Source organism: Miniopterus natalensis, chromosome 4, assembly GCF_054644295.1.
Source record: "Miniopterus natalensis isolate mMinNat1 chromosome 4, mMinNat1.hap1, whole genome shotgun sequence".
In the NCBI taxonomy this organism is placed as follows: Eukaryota; Metazoa; Chordata; class Mammalia; order Chiroptera; family Miniopteridae; genus Miniopterus; species Miniopterus natalensis.
In genome coordinates this window covers 19,861,550-19,886,600 of record NC_142084.1, presented here as the reverse complement: position 1 = coordinate 19,886,600, position 25,051 = coordinate 19,861,550, and the positions used below count along the sequence as shown (strand labels likewise).

At 51.3% G+C, this 25,051-nt stretch overlaps 1 protein-coding gene across 2 annotated transcripts in view; it reads left to right on the top strand.

Moving 5' to 3' along the window:
- Nucleotides 1–7,216: 7,216 nt before the first annotated feature.
- The window catches only part of TGFBI (transforming growth factor beta induced), a 31,947-nt gene continuing 14,112 nt past the window's right edge, over nucleotides 7,217–25,051 (top strand). For both annotated transcript variants that reach the window (XM_087816363.1, XM_087816362.1), the window contains exons 1-6: nucleotides 7,217–7,359; nucleotides 12,139–12,237; nucleotides 21,712–21,776; nucleotides 22,992–23,152; nucleotides 23,473–23,637; nucleotides 23,895–24,041. In XM_087816363.1, the coding sequence (XP_087672489.1) occupies nucleotides 7,226–7,359; nucleotides 12,139–12,237; nucleotides 21,712–21,776; nucleotides 22,992–23,152; nucleotides 23,473–23,637; nucleotides 23,895–24,041 (771 nt within the window). In that variant the 5' untranslated portion in view covers nucleotides 7,217–7,225. The remainder of the gene's footprint in view (nucleotides 7,360–12,138; nucleotides 12,238–21,711; nucleotides 21,777–22,991; nucleotides 23,153–23,472; nucleotides 23,638–23,894; nucleotides 24,042–25,051) is intronic.

Genomic DNA, 25,051 nt, shown 5'->3' with positions numbered 1-25,051 from the left:
TACTAAATCCAAACCTGCAGAGCAGTCTGGATTTTCTCTGATAAACAAGAGAAGCCATTGGGAATGTCCTAGGAGAGCAGTGTTTTGGTGTCAGAAGCAATGTTCCTGGGAGATAAGACAGGAGTGTTGGGAAAGATGGATGACTGGGGTGAGGGCGGGGTGGGAGGTGAAGTCAAAGAGACTGCCTGGGGGCTGAGAGGTGCGGCAGTGGGGGGGGGGGGGGATAGAAACGTCTCGGAGAGATTTGGAAAGAGCACTGCGGGGTCCTGGTGACTGATTGCAGGGGGCGGGGCAGGAAGCCGAGAGGGGCAAAACTGGCTGCGCTGGTTTCCAACCTTGGGCGGTGCCGCTCCTGATTATAAAGAAGCTGAAGAGAGCTGGACAAAGAGCCACGGGGATTACTGGCCTTCAGAATGCATTGCTCCTGGGGGAGGTCTATTTCTCAGAGGCCTTTGCAAGAAAACTTGAGGGAAGCAGAGGAAAGGTGTGGCTAAGCTTTGCTTCTCAAGCCAACAGCCATCTGGTAAGTTCCCTACTGTGGGCATTACTCCACAAAAGGTTTTGAGGTCAGGCAATTGAAGCAACCTCACAATCGCCTCTGGATTCTTCTCTTTCAAGATACTTTATCTGAGCCAAATCAATGGAACTCTCCTGTGAAAAATCAATTTCCCTGGAAAATAAATTTGGGTTCTAACCAACGGGGAGTAGCATTTGGCAAGCCCTGATTAAGAAAGCCAGCCTTTGCAGAAGTTGTGAAAACAGCAAGTCATCAAGGAAAGTAAACAGTGGGGACTTAATGCCATGTCAGAGCCGTGATGACAGTTCTGTCCCCATCAATTGTGGAGCCTGAAGATGCAGGATTTAGGTTCTTGCTGTTACCTGTGGATCACTCGGCCCCCTTTGCAGGCTTTGAAAGGGGAGAATTGACAGTGACCCGGACTGAACACTACTTCCTTCTCCCATTCACTGTGTGGGCGATACTGAACGTGCAAAGACTGGGCGGGTGAGCAGAGATTTCCAACGCGGTCGTTTCATTGGTACACATTTTCAGGTGTATTTCTTTTTTGTCAATGGTTATATTTCTTGAAAAGCTTTACATAAATTGAATCCTAGTTGAAACTCATCTGAGCTTTAGCTATTTAACATAACCCTGTGGCCTGTGCTTCTCAGCCTTTGACATGCACACAAGTGACCTGGTGATTTTGTTAAAATGTAGAGTCTGATTCAGTGCAAGGGGGTTGGGGTCTGTGGGGCTGCTCTGCAGATCACATTTTGAGTGGCAAGATTATGGCAAATCCTTGGAAAACCAAATCCAAATTCCCTAAATGGCACTACAATCACCTCTTAATTTTAGTAAATGGGGAAGTTTCTTGCATTTGTTTGTTAGGCGGATGAATTGCTGTGTGTAAAATACTGTTCTAAGTGCTGTGTGTTGTATGAAGAATAGAAAATTTCTCCCCTATTTGTTTCATGTACTCTTTTAAATTGGCTATCATGACAAAACCGGCCCTTCTTTCTCCCTAGCAAACCTTAGGGAACTGAATTTAAGAGCTCGCTAATTCACTACATGGCGGCAGGTTAGAAAGGCCAAGTGCTCTCTGGGAATTATTTTGACCGTGTCATCTATCTAACTGATGCCCAACATCACCAGGAATACCGGAGAGGATGGCAAAAGGAAGGCATGGAGTTAGCCAGGCTGCAAATGCCAGCTCTCCCCCTGACAAGCCCAGGCCAGTTTCTTTCTTAGCTTCCTTTGTGGAGAATTTGTTGGAGCTACTAATTCATCGTGATGTCTAAGGCCTGTTGTCAAGGTCGACAGGGTTATTTTCAAAACCCGAAGTGTTTTTGGTGATCTTGTATGAGTCACAGAATGTGAAAGTAGTCATTTTTATAAAGTGCCAGAAAAAGCCTGGTAATTATTGTTCCAAACAAGCCTCTCTTTCTCTTCAGTTTGTCTAACATGGAAAGAAAAAGAAAATCCTTCCCAAGTGAAAAGTGTGCAGGGAGCCGTGCTAAGCATGCTTGGCTCTGCACACCCGGGGATGGGGGGCCCTGCTCCTTCCTCCAGCTACATCTTGTCCTGTGCAACGAAAACACTCCCAAAGCCCTGTCCCGTGCACCAAAAGTTGCGGGTTTGATTCCCGGTCACATACCCAAGCTGTAGGTTCGATCCCCAGTTGGGACTCATACCAGAGGCAACCAATTGACATTATCAACGTTTCTCTCTTCCTCTCTCCCTAAAATCAATAAAAATATACCCTTGGGTGAGGACTTAAAAAACAACACCCCCACAGCAGCAATCTCTGGTGGGAGAATGTGTTTACATTCCCTGGGGTCTGCATTTTATGGTTTTGGAGATGGTGTTGGGTTGGGGCATGGAGGTGGAACTTTTTTTTTTTTTTACATTTAAACAGTAAATGAAGTATTACTTTTTTCTGATCTCATGGAAAAAGTCAAGTCATGGAATGTTACTTTTACAAATGAGGGAAGTTTTACAGCAAGATTACCTGACTTGCCCCAAAGCCTATAAATAATGCTAGAGGACGAGCAGGACTCGGGCTCTTATACACAAAGGGCATCTTCCTAAAACTGGAAGGCAGCCAGTTCTCCGCCGGGAAACTCCAGTCCTAGTTTGCTTATTTGTGAGCCTTCCCAATGTCTGGTGTCTCATGTTGAAACAGAGAAATGTTTTGCTTTCAATCAATTAAATGACCATTTTCAGATGATTATCATATCTTTTCAGTGACCTCTATTCTATAGAACAATTACTGGGGAGAGGTAATGACTCATGTTCATTAGCCACTTTTCTGGAATTATATGATATAATCTACGGTGGAGTCCTTTGAAGTAGGTTTTATTATCATCTCTATAAGTAGCAGCTGAGGCTCAGAGGAGCTGAGCAACTTGCTCAAGACCACACAGCTTGTAGGTAGCAGGACTGGGTTTTCAACTCAGGACACCTGCCTCCAGAGCCTTCACTCAACAGCTTTGTGATACCAATGCCATTGCTCAGGCAAGGCTGGCGATCTGTCTGGATCCTGGCTGAGGGACACATGAACCTAAACCATCAAGCAAAGTTGCCAAAGGCTACTTCCTTCCCTGAAACTTCTTACCGTTTCTTACCCTGCTTCTGGTTAGGGCCACCCCAATGTTATAAAGGGGCTGTTTTACAGCAGCTCAGTCTCGATGCCAATCCGTGGAAGCTGCTGTGCTCTCAGACCTCAGCTGGGGCCAGTGCAGCCTTCCCAGCTCCTAGCCTGAGGGTTCATCCATATCAACTCACTGAGTCAGGCTATTGCCAAAGACACCTCTCTCTTTACACATCACTGACTGAGCAAAAGTCTGCAGATAGGATTTGTTGATGTGGAAATTATCAGAATAGTGCTTCCTATCTTGTTCTCTGGATTTTTCCCTTGAGGCTCCAGGAAAAAAGAAAATGATGATAACATCACAATGAAGAAAAGGATTTTTAGATAAAGTGGAGCTAAATCCCAGGAGCCCAAACACAGAACCTAATGCAGTAGAAGAGGTATCTCTTCTCTCAGAGAGTGGTTTTCAGAAAAGTCCTGGAATTCCAGACTGAAGTCCTGACCAGCCAGTAGAATGAGCCCCCACTGGACAGAGAGACAGGCAAAGGGAACTTTTTTTTTTAATGTCTTGATTGATTTCAGAGAGAGGAAGTTTGGAAAGGGAGAGAGAGAGAAACATCAGTGATGAGAGTCATTGATCGCCTCCTGCACACACCCCCACTGGGGGTAAAGCCTGCAACCCAGGCATGTGCCCTGACCAGGAATCAAACCTCAAGCTCTGGGATCATAGGTTGATGCTCAACCGCTGAGCCACGCTGTCCAGGCCAAAGGGAACATTTTACCCAATGTGGAGAGGGCCCCAGCACTGGGACTGGCTCCCACAGGAAGCCGGGGGAATAAATGTCCCAGCTCTCCTTTCTGGGGAGACGGGGAGACAGGGAGGACATCAGGGAAAAGCCTGGCTCTCTCCAAGGTCAAGAACCCCCCCCTAGTCGTCAATGCAGACAATACAACCTGGGGTGAGAATGTTCCAGAAAACTTTCTGTAGCCTGTGGTCTTTGTTTCCTGAGTACCAACCATAGTCTAGGAACCACTCAGTGACAGGGCCCAGCTTGAACTCTCCGCCCCACCTGGCAGTGATGGTGGCTCTCTGAAATTCTCTCCTGTGGCCACTCTGGATCTCCCTGGGCCTCTGTCCCTTCAGGGTTCCTTCTCTGCCTTTCCCACGACCTCTCCGGATGGGTGCTCCCAGGTCTCCTCCTCTTCCCCTTGCTTTTTCTACTTGTTTCCAACACACGTTCCCAAGGGAGCTTGTCCAGTCCATGGCTCTAGCCACCACCTGCTAGTGTGGTGACTCAAATCTGCATCTCCAGTCCTCATACCTCCCCTGAACTCCAGACCTTTGAAGGTACTTCCTCCTGGACACAACCTCCTGGAAATGCAGGGGGCCATCAGGGGCCATCAGAACACACCTGCAGGAGCCCAGTGTGGCACTTCTCCAGTGCCCAGCATGCATCCAGTCACCATAGGCTGTCTCTGACTCGCCCCTCTCGCTCACCCCCCAGGCCCTCAGGTTTCCAAGTCTAGTCAAGGCCACCACTGTACTCCCTGAAATCTGCCCCCTCTTCTCCTCTCCTCCTACCATCCCCCAAGTCAGGCCTTCAGCCCCCACCCCTCCTCCAGCCCCACACTGCTATGCCCCACTGCGCTCCTGCTTCCCCTCCCCCTCACTCTGGTTATCCCTCTCTCTCCCATGGTTTTGACCAACTCCTTTCCCTCAGCATCCTAACATGTCCAAGCCTTGGTTGGTTCTGTCTTCCCCTAGCTTCCACCCTGACTCTCCCCTTCCCTTCTCACACAGGCTTCTTGAAAGACTCGTCTGCGCGTCTACACTCTACACTCGCTGTCTCTCCATGAAGCCCCTATGACCTGGCTTCAGCCCACCTGCTGTGCACAGCAGGGTCCCCAGAGCCTCTCTGTCAGAGGCACAGCGGGTGCTCTTCGGACTTGTCCTGTGGGCAGAGTACTGCTAACAGCTCCCTCCTTCTGGGGCCCCACACTCCCCATTTCCTCCTGCTCTCCCGTCAGCACTCTTTCACCTCCTTGGTGGCTGCTCTCTGCCACACCTCCTTTCCATCACCTGGCCTCACTCACCTCTTTTTTTCTTTTTTTCCTTCTTTTTTTAAAAAAACATATCTTTATTGATTTCAGAGAGAGGAAAGGAAGGGGGAGAGAGAGAGAGAGAAATATCAGTGATGATAGAGTCATTGATCGGCTCCCTAGCCCGCAACCAGGGCATGTGCCCTGACCAGGAATCGAACCCCAATCTCCTGGCTCCTAGGTCAATGCTCAACCGCTGAGCCACGCCCGGCCGGGCCACTCACCTCTTGCTCCACATGCCCACCCCAAAGAATTCATCCACTCCCACAGCCTCGGCTTCTTCCAGGCCCAAGACTCGCCCACAGCTGATTCTTGACCCCAGATCTCCGGCTCGAGCTCCAGATCCTTATATCCAGCTGCCCACCACCTGGGTGAATCACAAACACATCGAACTCAGCGCGTCCAAACCACTTACCCTCTCCTGGCGGACGGCAGCCCTCCGTGTCCCTCCCGTAAAAATGGTACCGCCATCTACCAAGATGCCACGCCAGCAGCACCTTAGTGATCCGTGACTCCTCCTCCCCCACACCCTACGTACAGCCTCCAAGTTCTGCTGAGTCCATTACCCCGAGCAAGACACCTCTCAGGTTTGTCGCCTGTCTTCATGCCCACCTCTGCTACCACGGGTCAAGCTCACACGGTCCCCTCCTAGTCACTGAGCTTCCTGCCTCCAGTCTTGCCTTATCTTCTTTTATTACTTGATTCTCTCAGGGCCTGCCTGACACTGATGGCATCGCGTGCCTGCTTCTCTGTCACCGGCAGGCCTCAGCTTGGGTCTAGACCCTGCAGCACGGCTTCCCTTTACCCTTGACTCCACCACCCGGGCCTCAGCTGACCGAAGACTTGAGTCCCCGAATGCACGCGTCATTTTGCTTGGCTAACACCTCACCCTTCAGGCCTAAAAGCGGTTATCACCTCCTGCCAGGGTCTGTGCCTCCTTGAAGCTCCCAAGGCCCCAGCTGCCCCTCTCCAGGGCAAATTGTTGGGTGGCCTGCAGATCTCTGGAGGATCCCATCCACTCATCCACCTTTGTCTCCCCCAGGCCAGCAGAGCAGGTAACCCCCTACCTGGTGGGTGATTAATAGGTGCCTGGGTGAATCCTCCCTCCATGTGACTATTTGTTTACTTGCTCTGAGCTCCTCCAGGGCAGGAATCTTGAAGCTTCCATTTGGCTGCAGTGCTGCACAGGTATTTATTGAAAGAGAGAAGCAGGTACCAAGGTGACAGACCCCACCTTCTCCAGGGTTTCCAAGAACAGCTTCAAGCCAGTCTGGCAAAACCTGCCCCACATTCTAAGGGCTTCTGTCCATCATAAGACTTACTCCTTACCTATCTTTCCATTAGCAAGCTCGTTGGGGAGAGGGGTGCTCCTGGGACGCAGAGGCAAGTCTGCTGGGGACGATATTGTGGGGCTCAGCATCGCCTTGGCAGTGTTTTGTAGCTTCAAGACCCTGAAGGATTTTTTTTTTTTTTTAAATATATCTTTATTGATTTTCAGAGAGAGGAAGGGAGAGGGAGAGGGAGAGAGAGAAGCATCAATGATGAGAGAGTTGTCATTGATCGGCTGCCTCCTGCACGCCCCCCGCTGAGGATGGAGCCCGCAACCCTGGCATGTGCCCTGACCGGGAATCGAACAGCGACCTCCTGGATCCTCCATCGATGCTCAACCGCTGAGCCACGCCGGCCGGGCCCCTGAAGGATCTCTGATTTCGGGGTCCTGCAGGCTCGAGAGGGAGCGGAGAGCCTGGGCACGGCTGCCCCCGCCCCAGCTCCTGCTTTCCCAGGACCTGTACCCTGGTGCGGGTTGGCAGTTGGGGAGGGCGGGCGGACGGGGCGGCGCGGAGGGCGAGGGAGCCTCACGCCGGGCGGGGGCGGGGAGGCACCGGGGCGCCCGCCTCCGCCCTCCGCCCTCCGCCCGCCCGCCGGGCCTCCCCGCCCCTCGCCGCCCGCTTATTAGCCCGGCGCGGCCCCGGCGCCCGCACCGCCCCGGCCGCGCCGTCCGCTCGCCGTCGCTCCCGCGCCACGTCCCCGGCTCCATGGCGCTCCTCGTGCGGCTGCTGCCCCTCGCCCTGGCGCTGGCCCTCGGCCCCGCCGCCGCCCGCGCGGGCCCCGCCAGGTCGCCCTACCAGCTGGTGCTGCAGCACAGCCGGCTCCGGGGCCGCCAGCACGGGTAAGACGGCCGCCCGCGGGGCGGGGGGCGGGGGGCGGCCGAGGGCAGGCGGGGGCGCCGGGACAAAGCCGCGGCTCGGCTCGGGCGCCCCGCACAGGGACCAGCCCTGCGAGAAGTGGGGAGAGGGAGGGGACGATGGAGGGGCGAGGCAGCTTTGTAGGGGAAGGGGGTGGGGGCGCGTCCCCACACTCAGGCCAAGAGCCTGAGACCCCCCACCCCGGCTTTCAGCTTCTCCTCCCAGCACATAGGAGAAAAGGGGAGTTGGCAGTTGTCCCAGAATCACCGTGGGAAGTTGGCCAGGGCAGAGAGGAAGCCCACCCAACAGTACACATATTCTAGCTCAGCCAGGTCCTTGTCCAGCACCTCCAGACGTGACACTGGGACACACAAGCTGGAAGCTCCAGCTTGTGTCCTCCGATTCCTGCTCACCTGGCCTGGCCCTGTGCCCACCACTGCCTGGCACCAGACAGCGCTGTCTGGGCACAGCCAGGGCAGTAAAGGCGGTGTGGCATCTCCTCCCCTGCCAGATGAAGAGCAAGAGAATTCCATGGCCTCGCACACATTGTACAGATGGGGAAACGGAGTCCAGAAGGGACACACCACTTTCCCATGGTCCTGCAGTATACATGGGCCAGGATTGGAATCTCTTAAAACAACAGCTCGGTTTGTAAATTTGGAACATTATCATTGCAGATATTCTTTAGGGACATATCTGCATAAGAAGATGTGTTGGCCTTAGAAGGCAAACCCACGCAGAGGGTCTGACCTGGTAAAGACCTTGGCAAACCCAGGCAGAGGTGGCCAATATTTCTACACCCCTAACTAGGCTGTCCTGTTCACACACGGCCAGGCTTTGCTGCAGCTTCCAGCCTGCCTGGTTGCACAACTGCTTTTTCACAAATATTTCACAAATAAGAGGTAAAACTATATGTGGATAGAGTCATTGTGTAGCTGCCCAGGCATTTGCACCCAGGTAGTGTCCAGTCCACCACGTGACTAGGGAGATATGTAGTCAGATCAAAACTCACTGTGGGGGGTGATTAGAATTGATTTCATAGAACTTTACAAAGCTTTGGCTCCCACCGCAGGACTGCTCTGGGGTTGGGTGTAGTTTCCTTGTTACCTCTGTCTGTGGCCTTATGCACTTACTTGGCCTTTCAGGTGCCCAGGGCCACAGGGAGAGAGACTGCTGGGAGTGAGTCTGGCGGCTGTGCAGTGTGAAATCAAGCCAGGCCAGCCAGGCTCAGTCCCCTCCCAGAAAGAGGAGAGCACCAGGATGGCCTGGGGTCTTTAGGGAAGTGGGAGAATCACCTTTGGCTGAGGCTGGTACAGGGGCAAAAGATGAGGGGGATGTGAGTCATAAAAGTCAAACTGTGAGCAACTGGCATTTTCATTGTCTCTGCCCAGCTCACCCTTGTCCCCTCTGCCTTTCTTGCAAATGAAGCGTGTTATAGTATCTGCCTGGGAGGTTTGTGTTCCTCTGTCTTAGCCACTAAGGAGAAGACCCCTATAGTGTACCCTGTGGCACTGTCACCTAGCACAGTGTCTGTGCACACCACAGTGGAACTTCCCCAGAGGTGTCGTTAGGGCTCCACCAAGAACCGTCTCTATAGCAAACCTCCTTCCCTTCAGAGCACAGAAGAGACACTAACCAGCCAGAAAAAATGGTCTGTTTGTTTTTAATGCAAATGCTCTTTAATATGAATTTCAGATATTAGATCAACTTCCTCTTCACCTCCCTACCCCCAATACTCCTACAGGCTGAGTCCTTTTTTGCTGTTGTTGTTAAAAAAATATCCTCACTCGAGGATATTTTTTTTCCATTGATTTTTAGAGAGAGTAGAAGGGGGGCGGGGAGAAACATTGATGTGAAAGAGAAACATCAATTGGTTGCCTCCCACGCTTGCCCTGACTGGGAATTGAACCCACCACCTTGGGGTGTATGGGATGCTGCTCCAACCAGCTGAGCCACACCAGCCAGGCCAGGCTAACCCTCTTGATTAGCTTCTTGCAGCGCAGTTAGAAAGGCCTGTAGTGATCTGTGATGGGCAGAATGGTCTGGGAAGTCACATGTGCACCCCCTATCCCAGTAAAGTCTGAATGCACAGGCTTTTTTGTCACAACCATGCGACAAAATGGTTGCAGGCACAATCGAGTTTACTCTGATCTAACTGTTCCTGAAAATGCCATAGGGCTGCCTGCCTGGCACATGGGTGTGGCACCCTGTGCAAAATGGATAACCTTGTTCAAGTTCCAGCCCTTCATTCAAAGTGAAAACTGGTGAAAAGGGAAGAAACACTTTTTTGCTACCTTAAGGAACTACAGTGTGCTCCAAGATTGGAATGAAGAAGTAATGAGGGTGCCTTGCTGGTGTGCAGCCCTGGGTTACCCATCACCACTTTTGCACCTACTGTTCGTGTTCCCATTTTACAGATGGAGAAACTGCAGCTTAGTGAGATGGGATGACTTAGTCCAAGCACAGAAAGCTGTTGGGAGAGTAGTGACTACCACATGGTCTCTTAACTCCCGGCTGTATCTGTGTCACTATAGGGAAGGAAAAAATAATACTGAAAGAGAAGTAAAAATGCAGTAACACTTCCAAACCACCAGCCAAAACTGGACTGAATTTCCTGAAGCACTTGATTTTCAAGTCCAAGTTGAACAGCAGAGATGCTGTGCCTGAGGCAGAAGGCCCAGAGTGGCTTGCTCATTTTGATTAAACTTCAGCATCAATTTCCTATGTGCACAGTCTACCCCTCTTACCCTCATGTGAGAGGGGGGCGTGTCACAGTGACCCCCAGCCTCTGCCCCAGCAGCAGCAGTGGAAACTCACTCCTTGGAGAAATGTTGGAGCCATATCCATAGGAGACTTGATGAAGATTTGCCAAATGCCTATGGAATGTTGCAGGGAATTCGCCAGTAATTGTTTCCTGCTTGGTCAGATAAAATAACTTGTGAGTTTGTACACCTAGGGCTGGAGTGTGGCCAGCAGGAACTCTCCAGGGGTTATTTGGGGACTGTCATAACCTGTGAGTCCCAGACAGCAAACAGAAGCAAGGTGGCTTGTCAGAATCCTCTGGGAGCTGGGGACATTTGGCCAAACCCAGCCTGGACTAAGGGACGTGGGCTCTCTTCCCTGCCAGCCCGTGGTTTCCTCTCCAGCCTTAACTTCTCTGGCCCTGAGGTTCTTACATCAACTCAGTAATATTTACTGTGCCTCCTTGACCCACTCACCTTTGCCTACTGAACCACAAACTGGACGAGAGTGACAGCCACATGGGCAGAGAAATAAAGGGTCACATGTTCTGTCACCCAGTAACCTGGCTGTGGGTATCTGAGAACTCACCAAGTTCTGGGAGCCCGTGTGATGGGATGGCAGGTATAGGTCTCACTGCATTATCAGTGCCTTCCTAAAAAATACCAAGCACATCAAATGATGCCTTTTGATTACATTTTAAAGTAACAGAAGAATTGACATGAAAGAATGCTACCTGGCCTTCTCTGGGCACAGAGGTTGTGTGACAGCCCCAACCTCTTCCCTTTGCTGTCCTCTGACTTGTGAGTCAGCCAGATGAGCTGCCTGCCTCCAGCTCAGGAAGACGCCCTCCCAGCGCTCACCACGCAGCCACGGCTACCTCCTTTGCCCAGGAGCCTAATGAAGGTCCTGCCACCACGTGGCCTGGGCATGGTTTGGGTCAGGACTTGGTCCACTAGGATGAAATACACAAAAGCAGAACCGCATGGCTCTGGCAAAGAAGGCTTCTCAGCAGAACCCCAGGGCATTTGCCCATGACTTTTCCTCAGAGTTCCTGAGGATCCTTCTGAACTGGGTGGTCTTGAGGGCAGTATTTTCATTCTGTTCTTTCAAGTTCATGCCAAGCTGCTCCTTCACCCTGGCCTGGCGCTAGGCCCCATCTAGAACAAGGCAGAGCTCCTGCCCTTAAGGCTTTTTGGAAGGTAGTTGAAGAGAGCAGACATACACATCCTGGTCAGGTATAGGATTCTGTTTGGTACCCAGGGTCAAACAAGGGCTGTGTCCCAGGCCAGAGGTGGACAGAAGAGTGTCACCTGGGGTACCGGAAGAAGGCTTTCTGGGAGAAGTGGGACTCAAGCTGGGGCCTAAGTATGAATGACTGAAAGTTCAGTGGGAGAACGTCTCTTACCAAGGTCCTAACAGCAGCCAGCCATACCTTCTAGTTTCCAGGGTGGCACTTGGATAGGTTGTGTTTGAGAACCAGGAGCTGGCCTAAGGACTCAGAATATGTCTGTGAGTGGAGCTGCCTGGGAGGTGTGGGGACCTGGACCAGGAGTGCTGATGTGCACTGGGATCCCAGGTTAGAGCACAGCTCAGTGTGGGGCAGAGATGCAAAGAAAGGCTGAGGGATTCTCAGGAATTTGCTTTATTTACTTAGCAAACACAGGACTTTTCTTAGCTACCTATCTCAACTGGTAGCATGCAATCTAAAACTTTTAAGATGCTTTTACTTCCACTCACCAAATGTCCATGTCAAAGAAGGATACTTGCATGAAGAAGTTATGGCCGTGTGTGATATAATCTGGCAATTTTTAATTTGGAGGGAAACTTCTCAGAGGCTGATGGAAATCTAGGTCAGGAGGATTAGTGTCTGCCCCAGGCCATCCCCTGGTACCGAGACTGAAGTGACTGTGTCTTCTCTGTATCTAAAATGTTCTGCTGAGCCAGGAGGGCCCACGGGGTGGGGAGGCATGGAGGGGGGTGAAGTGCGGACCATCTTGCTAACACTGCTGCTTTCTTTGCAGCCCCAATGTGTGTGCTGTGCAGAAGCTCATCGGCACCAACAAGAAGTACTTCACCAACTGCAAGCAGTGGTACCAGAGGAAAATCTGTGGCAAATCCACGTGAGTATCTGTAACCACCCAAGACCACCGGCCACCAAGGTGGCTGGGCTTCGTGTCCGCCAGCTGCAGGTACCCTGAGACCTGGGCCAGCCTTCCGAGGCCAGGCCGCCTATGGAGCCGGGAAGAGGCGTGTGCGAACGTGTCAGGGAACCAAGTGCTTGGGAGTGGCAGTTTTAGTAAGCTGGCCGGGGGTTTTTTGCATTTTTAAGGCTCCTGATAAGACTTGTATACATTTTTCAGGGCTGATTTGAGATTACAAGAAGCACGAAACATGGCGTACGTGTGTGCATGTGAGTTTCTTAATCCTCACTGAATGATATAAATATTATCATTATGGAGAGGCCACCAGCCTGTGGTGAACTTCCATGCCACTCCTGCTCTGTAGTCCTAAGGTAAACACCCCGGAGAGACTTAGAGTGCCTAGAAATATACACATTATGAGTCAGCACGGAGTTTTGGGTTTTGTTTTAATCCTTACTGGAGGATATTTTTTCCATTGCTTTTCAGAGAGAGTAGAAGGGGGGGAGAGAAAGAAACATCGATGTGGGAAAGAGATATCAATTGGTTGCCTCCTGCCTGCACCCACGCCCCAGCTGGGGCTGGGGATCGAGCCTGTAACAGAGGGATGTGGCCTTGACTGGAATCGAACCCAAGGCCTGCAGTCCTTGGGCCGATGCTCTAACAACTGAGCTAAACTGGCTAGGGCAGCATAGCACGTTAAGAACATAGGCTCAGACTCCCTAATTCAAACCCTTTGGCATGTCCCTGGGCAAGTTGCTTCACCTTGGAGCCCTCAGTTACCTCATCTGTAGAATGGAAATAACAATAGGATGACCTCATGGGATTATAATGAGGATTGAATGAAATCATGCATGTGAAAGGCTACCTGCTAATCTTATTACCCCTAGAACTTGCAGATCTAGGCCACGCAAACAGAAGTGCAAGTGCCAGCGGGGTGTGGAACAGTGTGGTTACAGTGGGGCTTGTTGGTGCCTCTGTCAGCGTGCAGGGAGGTGGCATTCACCCCGGCCACCTGCTGCCGGGTGGAAACAGGGTGGCGTGCATGTTCTAACAGAATTCCGTGGAAACCTAATCTGTTTTGGCGCCAACCGTCAACAGATCTCAAAGCTGGCTCTTTCCTACAGACAGGAAGATGTGCTGTGTGAAACCTCCCGAGCCACTTGCGAGGGCCTGACCCTCCTCTTGTCTGCATAATAGGAAGATTAAGAGACTGACTCTAAGCTACTATCTTGAACACCTTCCCATGTTGGGGAATTTTAAAAATATTGCTTGTGACATTGCTTTTGAGCAGATACTTCCTCCAGTTTTATAACCAACTGAAGGACAGGAAAATGTTCTTTCTTTAAATTGTGCATGGAAATAAATACCCCAACTATGGTGCTTATTATGTTATTCACTTGTCCATCCTCGTATGAATCGAGGGAAATTAGGGACCATGGCAGAGCTGGGGAGAAGCCAGCAGCTCCCTGGAGCCTGTAGGGCAGGTCCTGACAGCTGGCTCCCCGCTTGACCAAGCCCACCTTCAAAGCTGAGGGCCGAGTGAGCTAAGGGGACACACCTCCCGGGTTCAGTGAATAAACACCCAGGGATAATTCTTGCTACTAAGGACAAGAAGAGATTATACAAATTCTGGACCACAGATCCTTTCTTGGTGCTCAAGTTTAAAAAACAAAACAAAAAACACCTTTAGTACTCTGGTTTTTCCATGTGCATACATTCTCTGCTTAAATAAACAGTTATTACTCAAACACAGAGCCAGGCCCATATAATTGCTTCTTGAAAGGTGACCAAAGCATCTTCCACATGTCAGAGCCCTGGGTGTCAAAGAACTCCACCTTTGTGTTAGGACCGGTTTCCCTAAAAATGGGACCCACTGTGATGTCAAGCTGGCGGCGGGGTGGCATTGGCCCCGGTATTTCAGGTGGCCCTGTGCTGAGGCATTTGCCTAAGTAGTTAGCAGTAGACGGGTAACGTTCCCCGGCGGTTCCCAGGCTGATACCGCTGTGAGTCGCCTTGGCTCACTGGCTCTTGTGCCTGTGTCCTCTACCTGTGTGCCAGGACAAGGCACTGGCAGCACAGCCTTGTGCTGGCGATGTCCTGGTGCCCCAGCCTTCCCCTCCAACCGGTTAGGCTTTGAGCGCGTGGCCACGTGTTGGCTCAGCCCCCTTACACCGCGGGTGGAGGGCGCCCTGGGCCCTGGGAAAGGGAATAGATGGGTGGGGTGGGTGCGGAAAGCGAGGTGTATGGTGGAGTCAAGCGGAGCCCGGTGCCAGGGCCCAGCCGTCAACCTGGCCTTACAGAGCCAGAGGGGACGATATGCACATTCAACTCTTCAGTGTGGCCATTGCTTTGGGCAGCTTCAAAAGAGGAAATGACGATAGAAAGCCATGAGTTGATATAAAACTTCATGATCTGGGGCAAGAGGGTCCCTTCCTGGAACATTATGTGCATGTCAGGAAGGTGGAGCTGAGCTGGCAGAGGTCTGGTGAACCCAGGGAGGGAAAGGGGAAGCGGTTGAACTCATTTCCATCGTCAGAGAGCTGAGAAAGGGCAGCCTTGCCATTTGGGGGTGTATCTAGGATGGAGACTCACGTCAGAGCTGCCAGCTGACCCCCAGGAATTAAGTGCCATGGGTGGTCAGGAAGGGAAGCGGAGAGAGCTGTGCTGGCTGGAGTTGATGTCATCCTGGTGAAAATGAGCCCCTCAGTACATGTATTTAGGTGAGGACCAGACTGGGAAATGGGAAACATGGGGGTGGATGGAACAGAGGACTGTCTCAGCCAGGGGCCAGCTTGGGCAGTGGGGACTTGCTCAGCAAGACTCCAGGGAAGAAGCTGGAACAGAAATGTAATTGGGGTGAAAGGGTGCAAAGTGTCACAGGGAAGGGGACAGCACAGGTCACCAAGGAAAACTTGAACTCCAAAGCAGACCAGCGACACCAAGCACAGGGGCTGAGGTGGGGGGTGAAGACTTTGTAGTGTCCGGTTACACAGAGACCCAGGAGCCTGGAGCCACCTGCATGGAGGGAAGGAGGGGACTAGCTACACTTAGCAGTCATTTTAGGAGACACTACATTGTCCTCAGACAATAACTTTTCTTCATTTCCTGAAAGAGAAGAACCGGAGTCTTTGGTACTATTTGTCAAGCCAGCATATGGATTTTATTACAGGAAACGGTTACCAGTGGGCCTCTATTTAAGTGACTTGAGTGAATTTTATTACTTGGAAATTTAAGTTAGCTTTTATTTCAGATACTAAAGAGTACCAGCGTAATACAATAGCTAATCAGACAAAGGGAGACGGCATCCCACCCTGATTTTAGGCCCCAGTCTGATCAGCAACCATAAAATTTTTATATGCAGCAGCTTGAGCGATGGTGCAGGAAATTGTGGTCAGGAAGCCTCGCTGCCTCTCCACAGGCCTCCTTTGTGCAAACCCCAGTGAGAGGGAGGCCTAGTTAACAGCCAAGTTGGAGTTGACATCATGAACTGTAATAGTCGTCGCAGGAGCTCAGACATCATAAATGTGGCACCAGGAGGCCAGCGGGAGCTGGCAGGCTGGAGTGGCAGCTGTCCATTCCAAAAGTCTTGAAGTTGTTTCATAAACAACGCATTTCACAAGCTTAATAGCCCTTCTCCAGAGCCAAGATGATCTGGCAGGACACTCCCCTTTCTCTAGGAGCAAGTGGTGCTTTGCCCAGGGGCTGAAATATTAGTACTTCTTCAGCGCTGCATTAAAGCTTAGAAACTTGCCTCTTACAAAGCCAGCCGGAGTATGGTTGAGCTGTTCATCAGCTGGCAGGGCTGTTTCCAGCAGCTCTCATTCTGGCGGGGCAGCCAGGGACATTGCAGTGAAGCTGAAGAGCCCTCCTTGTCCTCCCTTTCCTGTATCCCACAACCTTGGTCCCAAGAGGAAAAGAGGATGGTGAGAAGCCATCTAGGGAAGCTGGGCTGTCCCCAGACCCACACCAGCACCTCCTTCCCTGTTTCATACCTGTCCAGCCAGTTGGGACCCATGGGAAGTCTCTGAAATAGCTTAGATTTTATGCACACTGGACACCAGGGGTTCACCAAACACCTCTGTTGGGCACAGCTTCCTGAAGTTCCATCCCATTCTGTAAACTCCTGGGAGGCAGCTTAGCTGACATGGAATTTTATTCTGTTGAGTATGTACCATCTGGGGTAAGGCTCTGTGGTAGGCAGAATAATGACCCCTTAAGATGTCCATATCCTAATCTCTGAACCTGTGTACATGTTCCCTTACAAGGAAAAAGAAACTTTGCAGCTATGATTAAGTTAAGGATCTTGAGAGGGGAAGATTATCTAAGATTATTGGGTGAGTCCAATGTAAACATAAGGGTCCCTACAAGAGGGAGGCAGGAGGATCAGAGTCAGAGAAGGACATGTGACAATGAGAACTGAAGGTGGAGTGATGTGGCCACAAGCCAAAAAATGCAGGCATCTTCTAGAAGCTGGAAAAGATAAGGAATGGATTCTTCCCTAGAGCTTCTAGAAGGAATGCAGCCTTTGATTTTAGCCTCATAAGGCCAATTTCTGACTCTTTAACATCCAGAGTTGTAAGATAATAAATTTGTGTTTTTGTAAGCTGCTAAAATTGTGATAATTTATAATAGCAACAATGAGAAACTAATACAGGCCCTATCTGTTGAGTTATATAGATGTGTTATGGGAGATTTATTACAAGGTGATTTGATCAGTGGTCTCGTGTAGGGCATTACGTGCAATGAAGTTATTAACCTAACTTCAATTTTAATGTTTATGCCTGGAGTTTTTAAAGAAGAAGTTCAACAACTGAGCTCTTAGTAAATATCAAGCTTCCTTTAAGTGACTTTCCTATGTAAGCTCATTCAGTTCTCACAATTACCCTCTCAGATCAGTATGGTTATTAGCCCATTTATAGAGGGGGAGACTGAGGCTCAGAAAGCCTAAGCAACCTACTCAAAGTCACCTGCTATTAAGTGGGACTTACTAGCCCCCAGGGAGAATTAAGCCTAGCAGCTAATGTCAGTGATCCACAAGTGAGCAACCCTATAGAGCCTGGGTGAACTGCCCCAGATTTCTCTCTACAGCCCCAAAACCTGTGGCTTTGAACCCCAGGGAGGCCTTCTCAGGGTCAGCAGAGGCCATTTGGCCCAGAGTCACCAACCTTCTCCTGGTTGCTCATCCCCAGTCTAGTGTCGTTGTAATCCCCTGCTACAACGGGCCTCCCCAACACCCCTAGTGAGATGATGGAGGGCAGGGGAACTGAGGAGATAGTCCGCATCCAGGAGCCCCCAAAATGCCCTCACACACTACAGACGGATTGCCACAATTAAACATAACTACATCTTCTGCAAGCAGTATCATCACTAACCAGGCTGTGCTCTGGTGAATGGGGTAGTGGTGGGATCTTCGGGGAGAGACAGTAGGTTAAAACAAGCCCCTTTTCACCAGCAGGCTCAACATTTTGATTTTCTTCTGGGAGGCTCAAGGAAGCTCAGCTGAGTTTCCAAGGCAGCCAGTCTGCCGGGCATGTTGGGTGTCTAGACAATGTTGGTCTGTGTTTGCTCTGCGATTCCTCTTGGAAATCATGACACACTGAATGGTTTACCTTCTGTCACAGGAAACCAGCTCTCAGGCTCTATTTCTTGCTCCACCTACGTCCAGGGGCTAGTTCATCTCTAGGGTATTTACAGCCACAATAGCCAGCCAAAAGCATGAAACATACTTGGGAGAGAGTGGTTTAACTTATTAAATTAACTTCTTGGAAAATTATTTGGGGAGAGAAACACCAATAATTCTCTCTTAATCCAATCATGAGTAAACATTTTGGAGGGGGCTGGAGGAGAGCTTCCTGAGCATCTCTATTCATGGACCCTGGATTGACGCTCTCTTTTTATAGTCCCCCAATCAGCCTTCTACATCAGGCCCTGTCCCTCACGTTTTTCCTCAAATTGTTCTTCTGACCAGGAAGGCTGGAACAAAAAAATGAGTGTCTCATGCTTTTTCTGACCTGAGGATTTTACTTGTTGGACTGTGTCAGGCTAGAGAGAGCCAGGAGCCTTTAATTAGAGCAGTTTTGCTGATGAAATTCAATTCAAAGACCAACAAATTGGTCCTGTCTGCACAGGCAAGCCCAGGAACTGGGGAGACACAGATAGGGACTCCCCATGGTCTCCGTCCTTTGCTGCCTTCATCCTAGAGAGATGGCATCAAGCTCATGACCCTGTGGTTGACCCTAGCCCCATCTCCCTACAGCATGTGTGTTCTCTCCAGGCCGGAGCAACACACTGAGAACAGAGACTGCTTGTCCAGAAAGATTTGGTCAAGACTGTCTCAATGGGCTGTCTTCTCAGTCTTCAGTTTCCAGCTGCTCTCTGCGTCTCTGAGGCCATGTAGACATGTTCTGAGAGCTGGTATTGCTGGGGCAACTGAGAGCAGGGACACTGCCAGCTGTGGCAGATCTCAGCACATATGGCTGCTAGGCTCAGGCTGAGAGGCACGCTGACACCTGCTCACCTAGAGAGTGCCAGGATGCCAGCCTGGGCAGCAGGAGGGCAGTGGAGGGAGAGGTCAGCAGGGCGAGAGGATTAGGAGAAACTCCCTGACAGAGAACCAGGAAAAAGCCTTCAGCTGGAACACAGCTCCTGCTGGGGGTAGTGTGCCACCCACGTGCAGCTGCTGGGGAACATGGGTGCAGAAAGCCCACCGGGACAGGCACAGTGAATGCTAACGGGTTAGCTCTGATCACTTGGAGAGAGCACCTGTGTCCCCTCAGAGTGAAACTTTCCAAATCAGTCTGCTGTTTCCCAAATATGTGCATTGTCAAGAGCAATGGGAAAGGATTGGACGAGACGAAATTTGAGGGGAGTCCTAGATCTGCCCCTCCCCAGCTGTGATCTTACCCCTTAGTCCCTCAGTGCCCTTGCAGCTTTCTGATTCCATCTATACACCCTTCTGCATGCCGACACTTTTCTGCTTAGATTTGGCCCTCCTCCCCAGCCCTCTGTTTCTCCTGCCGTCTCCTGTCGTTCTCACCACATCCCCCCGCCACACACACACTTGACCCAGGACCCAGTTTACATTTGGGGAGTTGGTTTCCTTTTGTCCTCAGTGAAATCCTGATGAGGTCACCTGAGCTGTTGAGCTCTCTTGTGGTTTTTGGGGATGGAATTCAGGTACCAACACCCTGGAAGAAGAGTCTTCTTCTGGTGAGTGACATGACTCACCAGGGCCAGCGAGACTCGGGCTCCAAGGCATGGAGTGCGCGGCACCCATGTATGTAAGGGCCCCCAGAAATAGGGAAGGCTTTGAGGAGGAGACCCATCCTCCAGTTGTGCATTTCCAACTGCATGGAATGTCATTCAGGCACTTTTGGAAAGAAACTAAGCTTTGGGAGACTTCACCTAATCCTACCCCCTCCCCCAGCACAGAACTCGGGTACTTATCACAAAAAGCCTGGGATCCCATGCACGGGTGTCCCTGGTCCTGTGGGCTCAAGGCTTAGAGTTCTCCCCAGGCTTAGCTGGGAGAAGCTGGCACTGTCCTTCTTTGAAATAGACTTTCTCTCTCCCCTCCCCCAGAAATAATCCTATTGACTAGAATTGTGAGTGTGAGATTGGAAGGAACCTTAGAGATCATCTACTTTAATTTCATCCCATTTTATAGATCAGGGAACAGACTCAGAGAGGGTGGACTTTCAAGGTCACCTTGCTAGTTACTGATGGATCACACACCAAGTTTCCTGACTCGTGTACTTACTCTTTTACACCATGCTGCCTTTGAAAGGTTGAGTATCAATCAAATTTTACTTTAGTTTTCAAAGATAAAATTGTGGGTCAGTCGAGTTGAGCCCTGAGACTAGCAGCCTGTTTAGGCCTTACGAGTATAGGGATGAAGGACTAGAAAGGAACAGGATGGGAGGAGGGCCGGAGAGAAGGGAGATGAGAAAGGCAGAAAGATGGAGAGACCAGGACCAAGAGAAATGTGCATGGCTTGTCACCCCTCGGCCATACCCTGGGGGGAGGGCATTTCGGGCCAATGACACACATAGATCCAGGCAGCCTGAGAACCCTAGCCAGTCCAGCTCTGAGATGCCACCTTGGATAACCGATGGACGAGGCTTCGTCTTCTCATGAGTCCCCAGGGCTTCCCTGAGATGACTCCGGTGAATGCGAGCGGAGTGTGCGGGCTCGTCGAGAGCACCTGTCCCCACTGCAAAGCCGTTTCTTTCCGATCTGCCTGCCTCTCTTCTGTGACATCATAACATAGCCCCTGAGAGCATGGTGAGCTGTTCTGTGGTAAAACCCGGTCTGAGTCCCCTATTGTCCCAAAGGAAGGGGCAGGACATGGCTGTTTGCATCTGGTCCAGGGCTGCCAAGGAGAGACTGTGCCCACAGCGCCAGTGCAGGGGTGGCCGTAGGCAGAACTCGGGGGCTGGGTGCGAAACGAGCCTTTCTCAGGCAAGGCTTTTAGAGCAGCAACTTCCTTGCAACGATATTTAAAATTCTTAGGGCTTCCCCAGAATTCTGGGTTAGCTGAAGCTGGGTTTCAGACCTCAGGAAGGAGGGAAATGTTCCATGATGGACTGGTCTGAGCTAGAACAAGAAAAAGGTTGAAGTTTCTCTGCCAAATGATTTCAAAGTCCAAAACTGTGTTATCGCCAGTCTCGTTCCTCCAAATACAAAGAATCTTGCCAGCTGGCAATATCGCTCGCCTCCAGGAAGGCTGATGGAATTGCTGGGAGTTCAGGGTGGGCGGGGAGCACTTGGCTATATAATCCTTTGCATATTTTCAATTGAAACCACATAAATGTTTTCATTGATTAAAATTTTGTTTTTAATTTAAATTTTGTTTAAAAAAGCATCTTGATAACCAGAGCTTTGTTTTTCTTTTAATTTTTAAAGTTTTAAAGTTTGATTGTAACGACTGAGAAAAACTTGATCATATACATGCTACCCTTCTTGGTTATTCAGTGGAGAGTTGAAGGCCATGAGAGACTTAAACCAGCGGCCATCACACAATACACACATATGTTTCACAAATGAGGAAACTGAGTCCCAGAGATAAGACAGGACTGCCTGGAGAGGTCCCAGTTAGTTGGTGCCGGGACAGGAGGTCCAGGGCTCTTTCTACGCTTCCCCACAGCCTCTTGGGACCTGTTGGGTCCCCAGGAATTACACTGGAGATAAGTTCTTGGTTTGCTTTTCAAATCCTGCTGTTGAACACACTGCCACAGCCCCCTGGCCATTCCCCGGGTGGATTTCTTTGGGCAGAGCTGAGGAGGGACGAGCTCCTTGCCCATGAAAGGCACCGACGGGACTTGGTGAGCGAGTCCTTCCCGAGCAGGAGGCTTACCCGTTGTTGCCCTTTTTCGTCAGTGGAGGGCATTCCTCCTGTTGCGTGTGAGGAGGAGGGAAGCCCTGCTAATACCGCATTTGTGTGTCTCATTGCAGAGTCATCAGCTACGAGTGCTGTCCTGGATATGAAAAGGTCCCGGGAGAGAAGGGCTGTCCAGCAGGTGAGCAAGCCCGGCCTTGCTTGTGGGTGCAGATGGAGGCAGCAGAGTCTGAGGGGGGGGTCCGGGAAAGGAGGTTGTGTGGACTTTCTCCCCTCTAGGCTGCGTGAGGGCCAGAGGGTGGCAGCTGAAAGCTGAGTTTCCTCCCGCTCCTTCCTGTTCGAGCCGACCTCCTTGACAAGCTGATGGAACACACTCCAATTCTGACCTGTACATGCTCTTCTCAGGCTCCTGGCCTTGATGCCTCTGGCTGGGAGTGATTCTGAACACAGCCAGCGTTTCTCACCAGCCCTGCTAGAGAGCAGATGGGATAGGCATGGTCTCTGGCTGAGCTGGGAACGGCAAGCCACCCCCGCCTCGCTCTGTGGACACTTGGCCCATTGGAGTTCTGGAGGGAGGAGAGTGGCAAGCCAGGCAAGCTCACCCCCAGGCAACAGAGGGTCCCACACATGGCCACACGAGGCCAAGGACCACGTGGCAGCTGTGAATTTCAAGTCTTCCTTTTATTTCCATACACCACCAGAGACTGTGCAGAGGAGTGTGTTTTTTTAACTTTGAAATATTTGCTATTTTATTAGTTGAGAATGTAAGACTGAGACTTAAAAGGAAGGGGGCAGTTTGGTTGGTTCCAAGGTCACGAGGGAGGTGTGGCTGGCGTGGGCTGGGCCCTGGTGTTCCTGACCTAAGTGGAAGGACAGGTGGGAAATACAGACTGGGAAAGGAGCAGGACCTCAGAAGGCCAGCTCAACCTCCGAGCATTTGTTTCATGCCCTGTAAAGTGAACATTAAGTTCACTCTGTGAGGCGAAGTCCCACCTAAGCTACTTAAATACAATAAGTACCTCAAAGACTTGCAAAGTTCTTTCATCCTGGGAACCAGTTTTAACAACTAGATAAATCTGTCAGACTAATTTGTAATTAGGATATCTATTTCTGGTGGTACATTCCTGCCTGTATTATCTAAATCTCTGTGAACTAAGGCTGCTCTGCTGTGGTTAAAATGATTAAAAATTACCAATTGGTTGAGTTCAGGTAGGGAGGCATTTGACTGAACTATTTTAAAAAGCATGGGACAAGCTTTAGGCTCCCCCAGTGGTAGGCTGGCTCTGGGCCTGCCCACACGCTCCTGCGATGTGCCGTCCTCTCTGGACAGGGGAGGGTGTGGTCTGGTGGGGGTGGCCTCACAGACGGGTCCCTCCTCTGTCCTCTGCCCCTGCAGCCCTACCACTCTCAAACCTTTACGAGACGCTGGGAGTCGTTGGATCGACCACCACTCAGCTATACACGGACCGCACAGAGAAGCTGAGGCCAGAGATGGAAGGTCCCGGCAGCTTCACCATCTTTGCCCCCAGCAACGAGGCCTGGGCTTCCTTGTCAGCTGTGAGATGACCTCCTTCTGTCCAGGGGACTCTTACTGGGAACTCTCCCCAGATGGGCGGGCTGGTGGGCACGCAAGACGAGACTCTAGTGATTTCCCACTTTCAGGAAACCCTCAGACAAAGCCAGGGAACTTGAGCTAAAATATACCTCACCAGGTTGCTGCGAATTGTTCAGACAGCCCTCAGTGTTCTCTGAGGAGGGGTCCTTGGCAGAATCAAGGCCGGGTCACTGGGGCTTCAGAACATCTTTGCCAGGGTAGCAATGACCCATCTCTTGAGCATGGGGTCTGCAGCCCCCTGAATGTCACACTGACCTTCTAGGAAGTGCTGGACTCCCTGGTGAGCAATGTCAACATCGAGCTGCTCAACGCCCTTCGCTACCACATGGTGAACAGACGGGTCCTGACGGATGAGCTGAAGCATGGCATGGCCCTCACCTCCATGTACCAGAACTCGGACATCCACATCCACCACTATCCCAATGGGGTAGGGCACCCCTGTTACACAGCATTGCCCTGTGCCCACACTGAGCTTACTCCTGATCCATGTGTGGGCTGGTTTCTGAGGTTTGGCCCCGCAGGTGACAGCTACAGATAATCCTCTGCCTCCTGTACCTGCATTTCCTCGGGCCTCTTGTCCCCCATCTTGTGGAACCCACACTCTGTGCTGTGTCTTCCCTGCCTGGGGCTTCGAGATTGTGCTTTGACGTATTAACTGCTCATCCTCGCTCCTTCTCTGGGCAGATCGTGACTGTCAACTGTGCCCGGCTGCTGAAGGCTGACCACCATGCAACCAACGGTGTGGTGCACCTCATTGATAAGGTCATCTCCACCACCACCAACAACATCCAGCAGATCATCGAGATCGAGGACACCTTCGAGACCCTTCGGGTGAGGGACCGACCTGGGAGGAGGCCCAGCCTACACTGCCTCCCGAGAGGGGCTTCTTCTGCTGGAGGAGCTGAGGATTTCTCCGTGTTCATGGGCATCTAGGGGACATGGAGCAAGTTCCTCTAAATGCCCATGAACTTGGAGAATCCACTAATCAGACCCTCAGCCTGGCCACAAGGAAACATCATAATCTGCTGTAAATTCCCTTAGCCTATCTTCTCCTTTGTAAAGCTTTCGTTTCCTTGACTCCCCCAGGAAGTTCAGTGGTTTGTGGCCACGGCAGGACAGGGTCTTGCACTGTGGGTTCCAGAGTGGGAGGGCACTTCCTCCCAGGTGGTGGTTCCCACAGGCAGGACTAGAATAAATGGTCTGTCAGGGTGCCTGATCTTGACCACGTGTCCCCACATGGGAGCCCTGCTTCAGTCACACCCGTGTGTCCTCGGAGCCCAGGCCAGCAGACAGACACCATGGAATACTGCCCCTTCCCCACTGTCCAGAAGACATTTGTCTTACAAGTGGAGTGGCAAGCCGGTGTTCCTCTTGGCAACAGCTGCTCAGAGGAAGTGAACACAGGCTGCCCTGTCAGGGGTTTTGCCCTGATTCAAGGAGAACTTCCTGACCACAAAGGATACTGAGTGGGAGTGGGGTGGTTCCTCCCCTGGAGATTTCCAACACAGAGACAAACACCCCGGGCTGGCCGCACTGCGGTGGCCTCAGGAAGTGGCTCTGGAGGGTCCTGGGGACCCTGCCTTCTAAGCTCTTCCCTGCTTTCCTTCCGGGTCACTCATAGGTCAGGAGTCTGCGTGGGAATGATGTTCCCACAGAGTGGGTGGCACACCTTTTGGTTAACATCAGTTGATCCTCACTGAGCGACCGCCTCTCCCTGTTTAGTTTTGGCACGTATTCCTTCCCTGCTTCTCTCTAATGCCCATCTTTCCTTCTGCAAACACACCGTTAAGCACCTGCTGCCTCCCGAGCATTGTTCTGTGTGCCAAGGGTAGAGAGGTGAA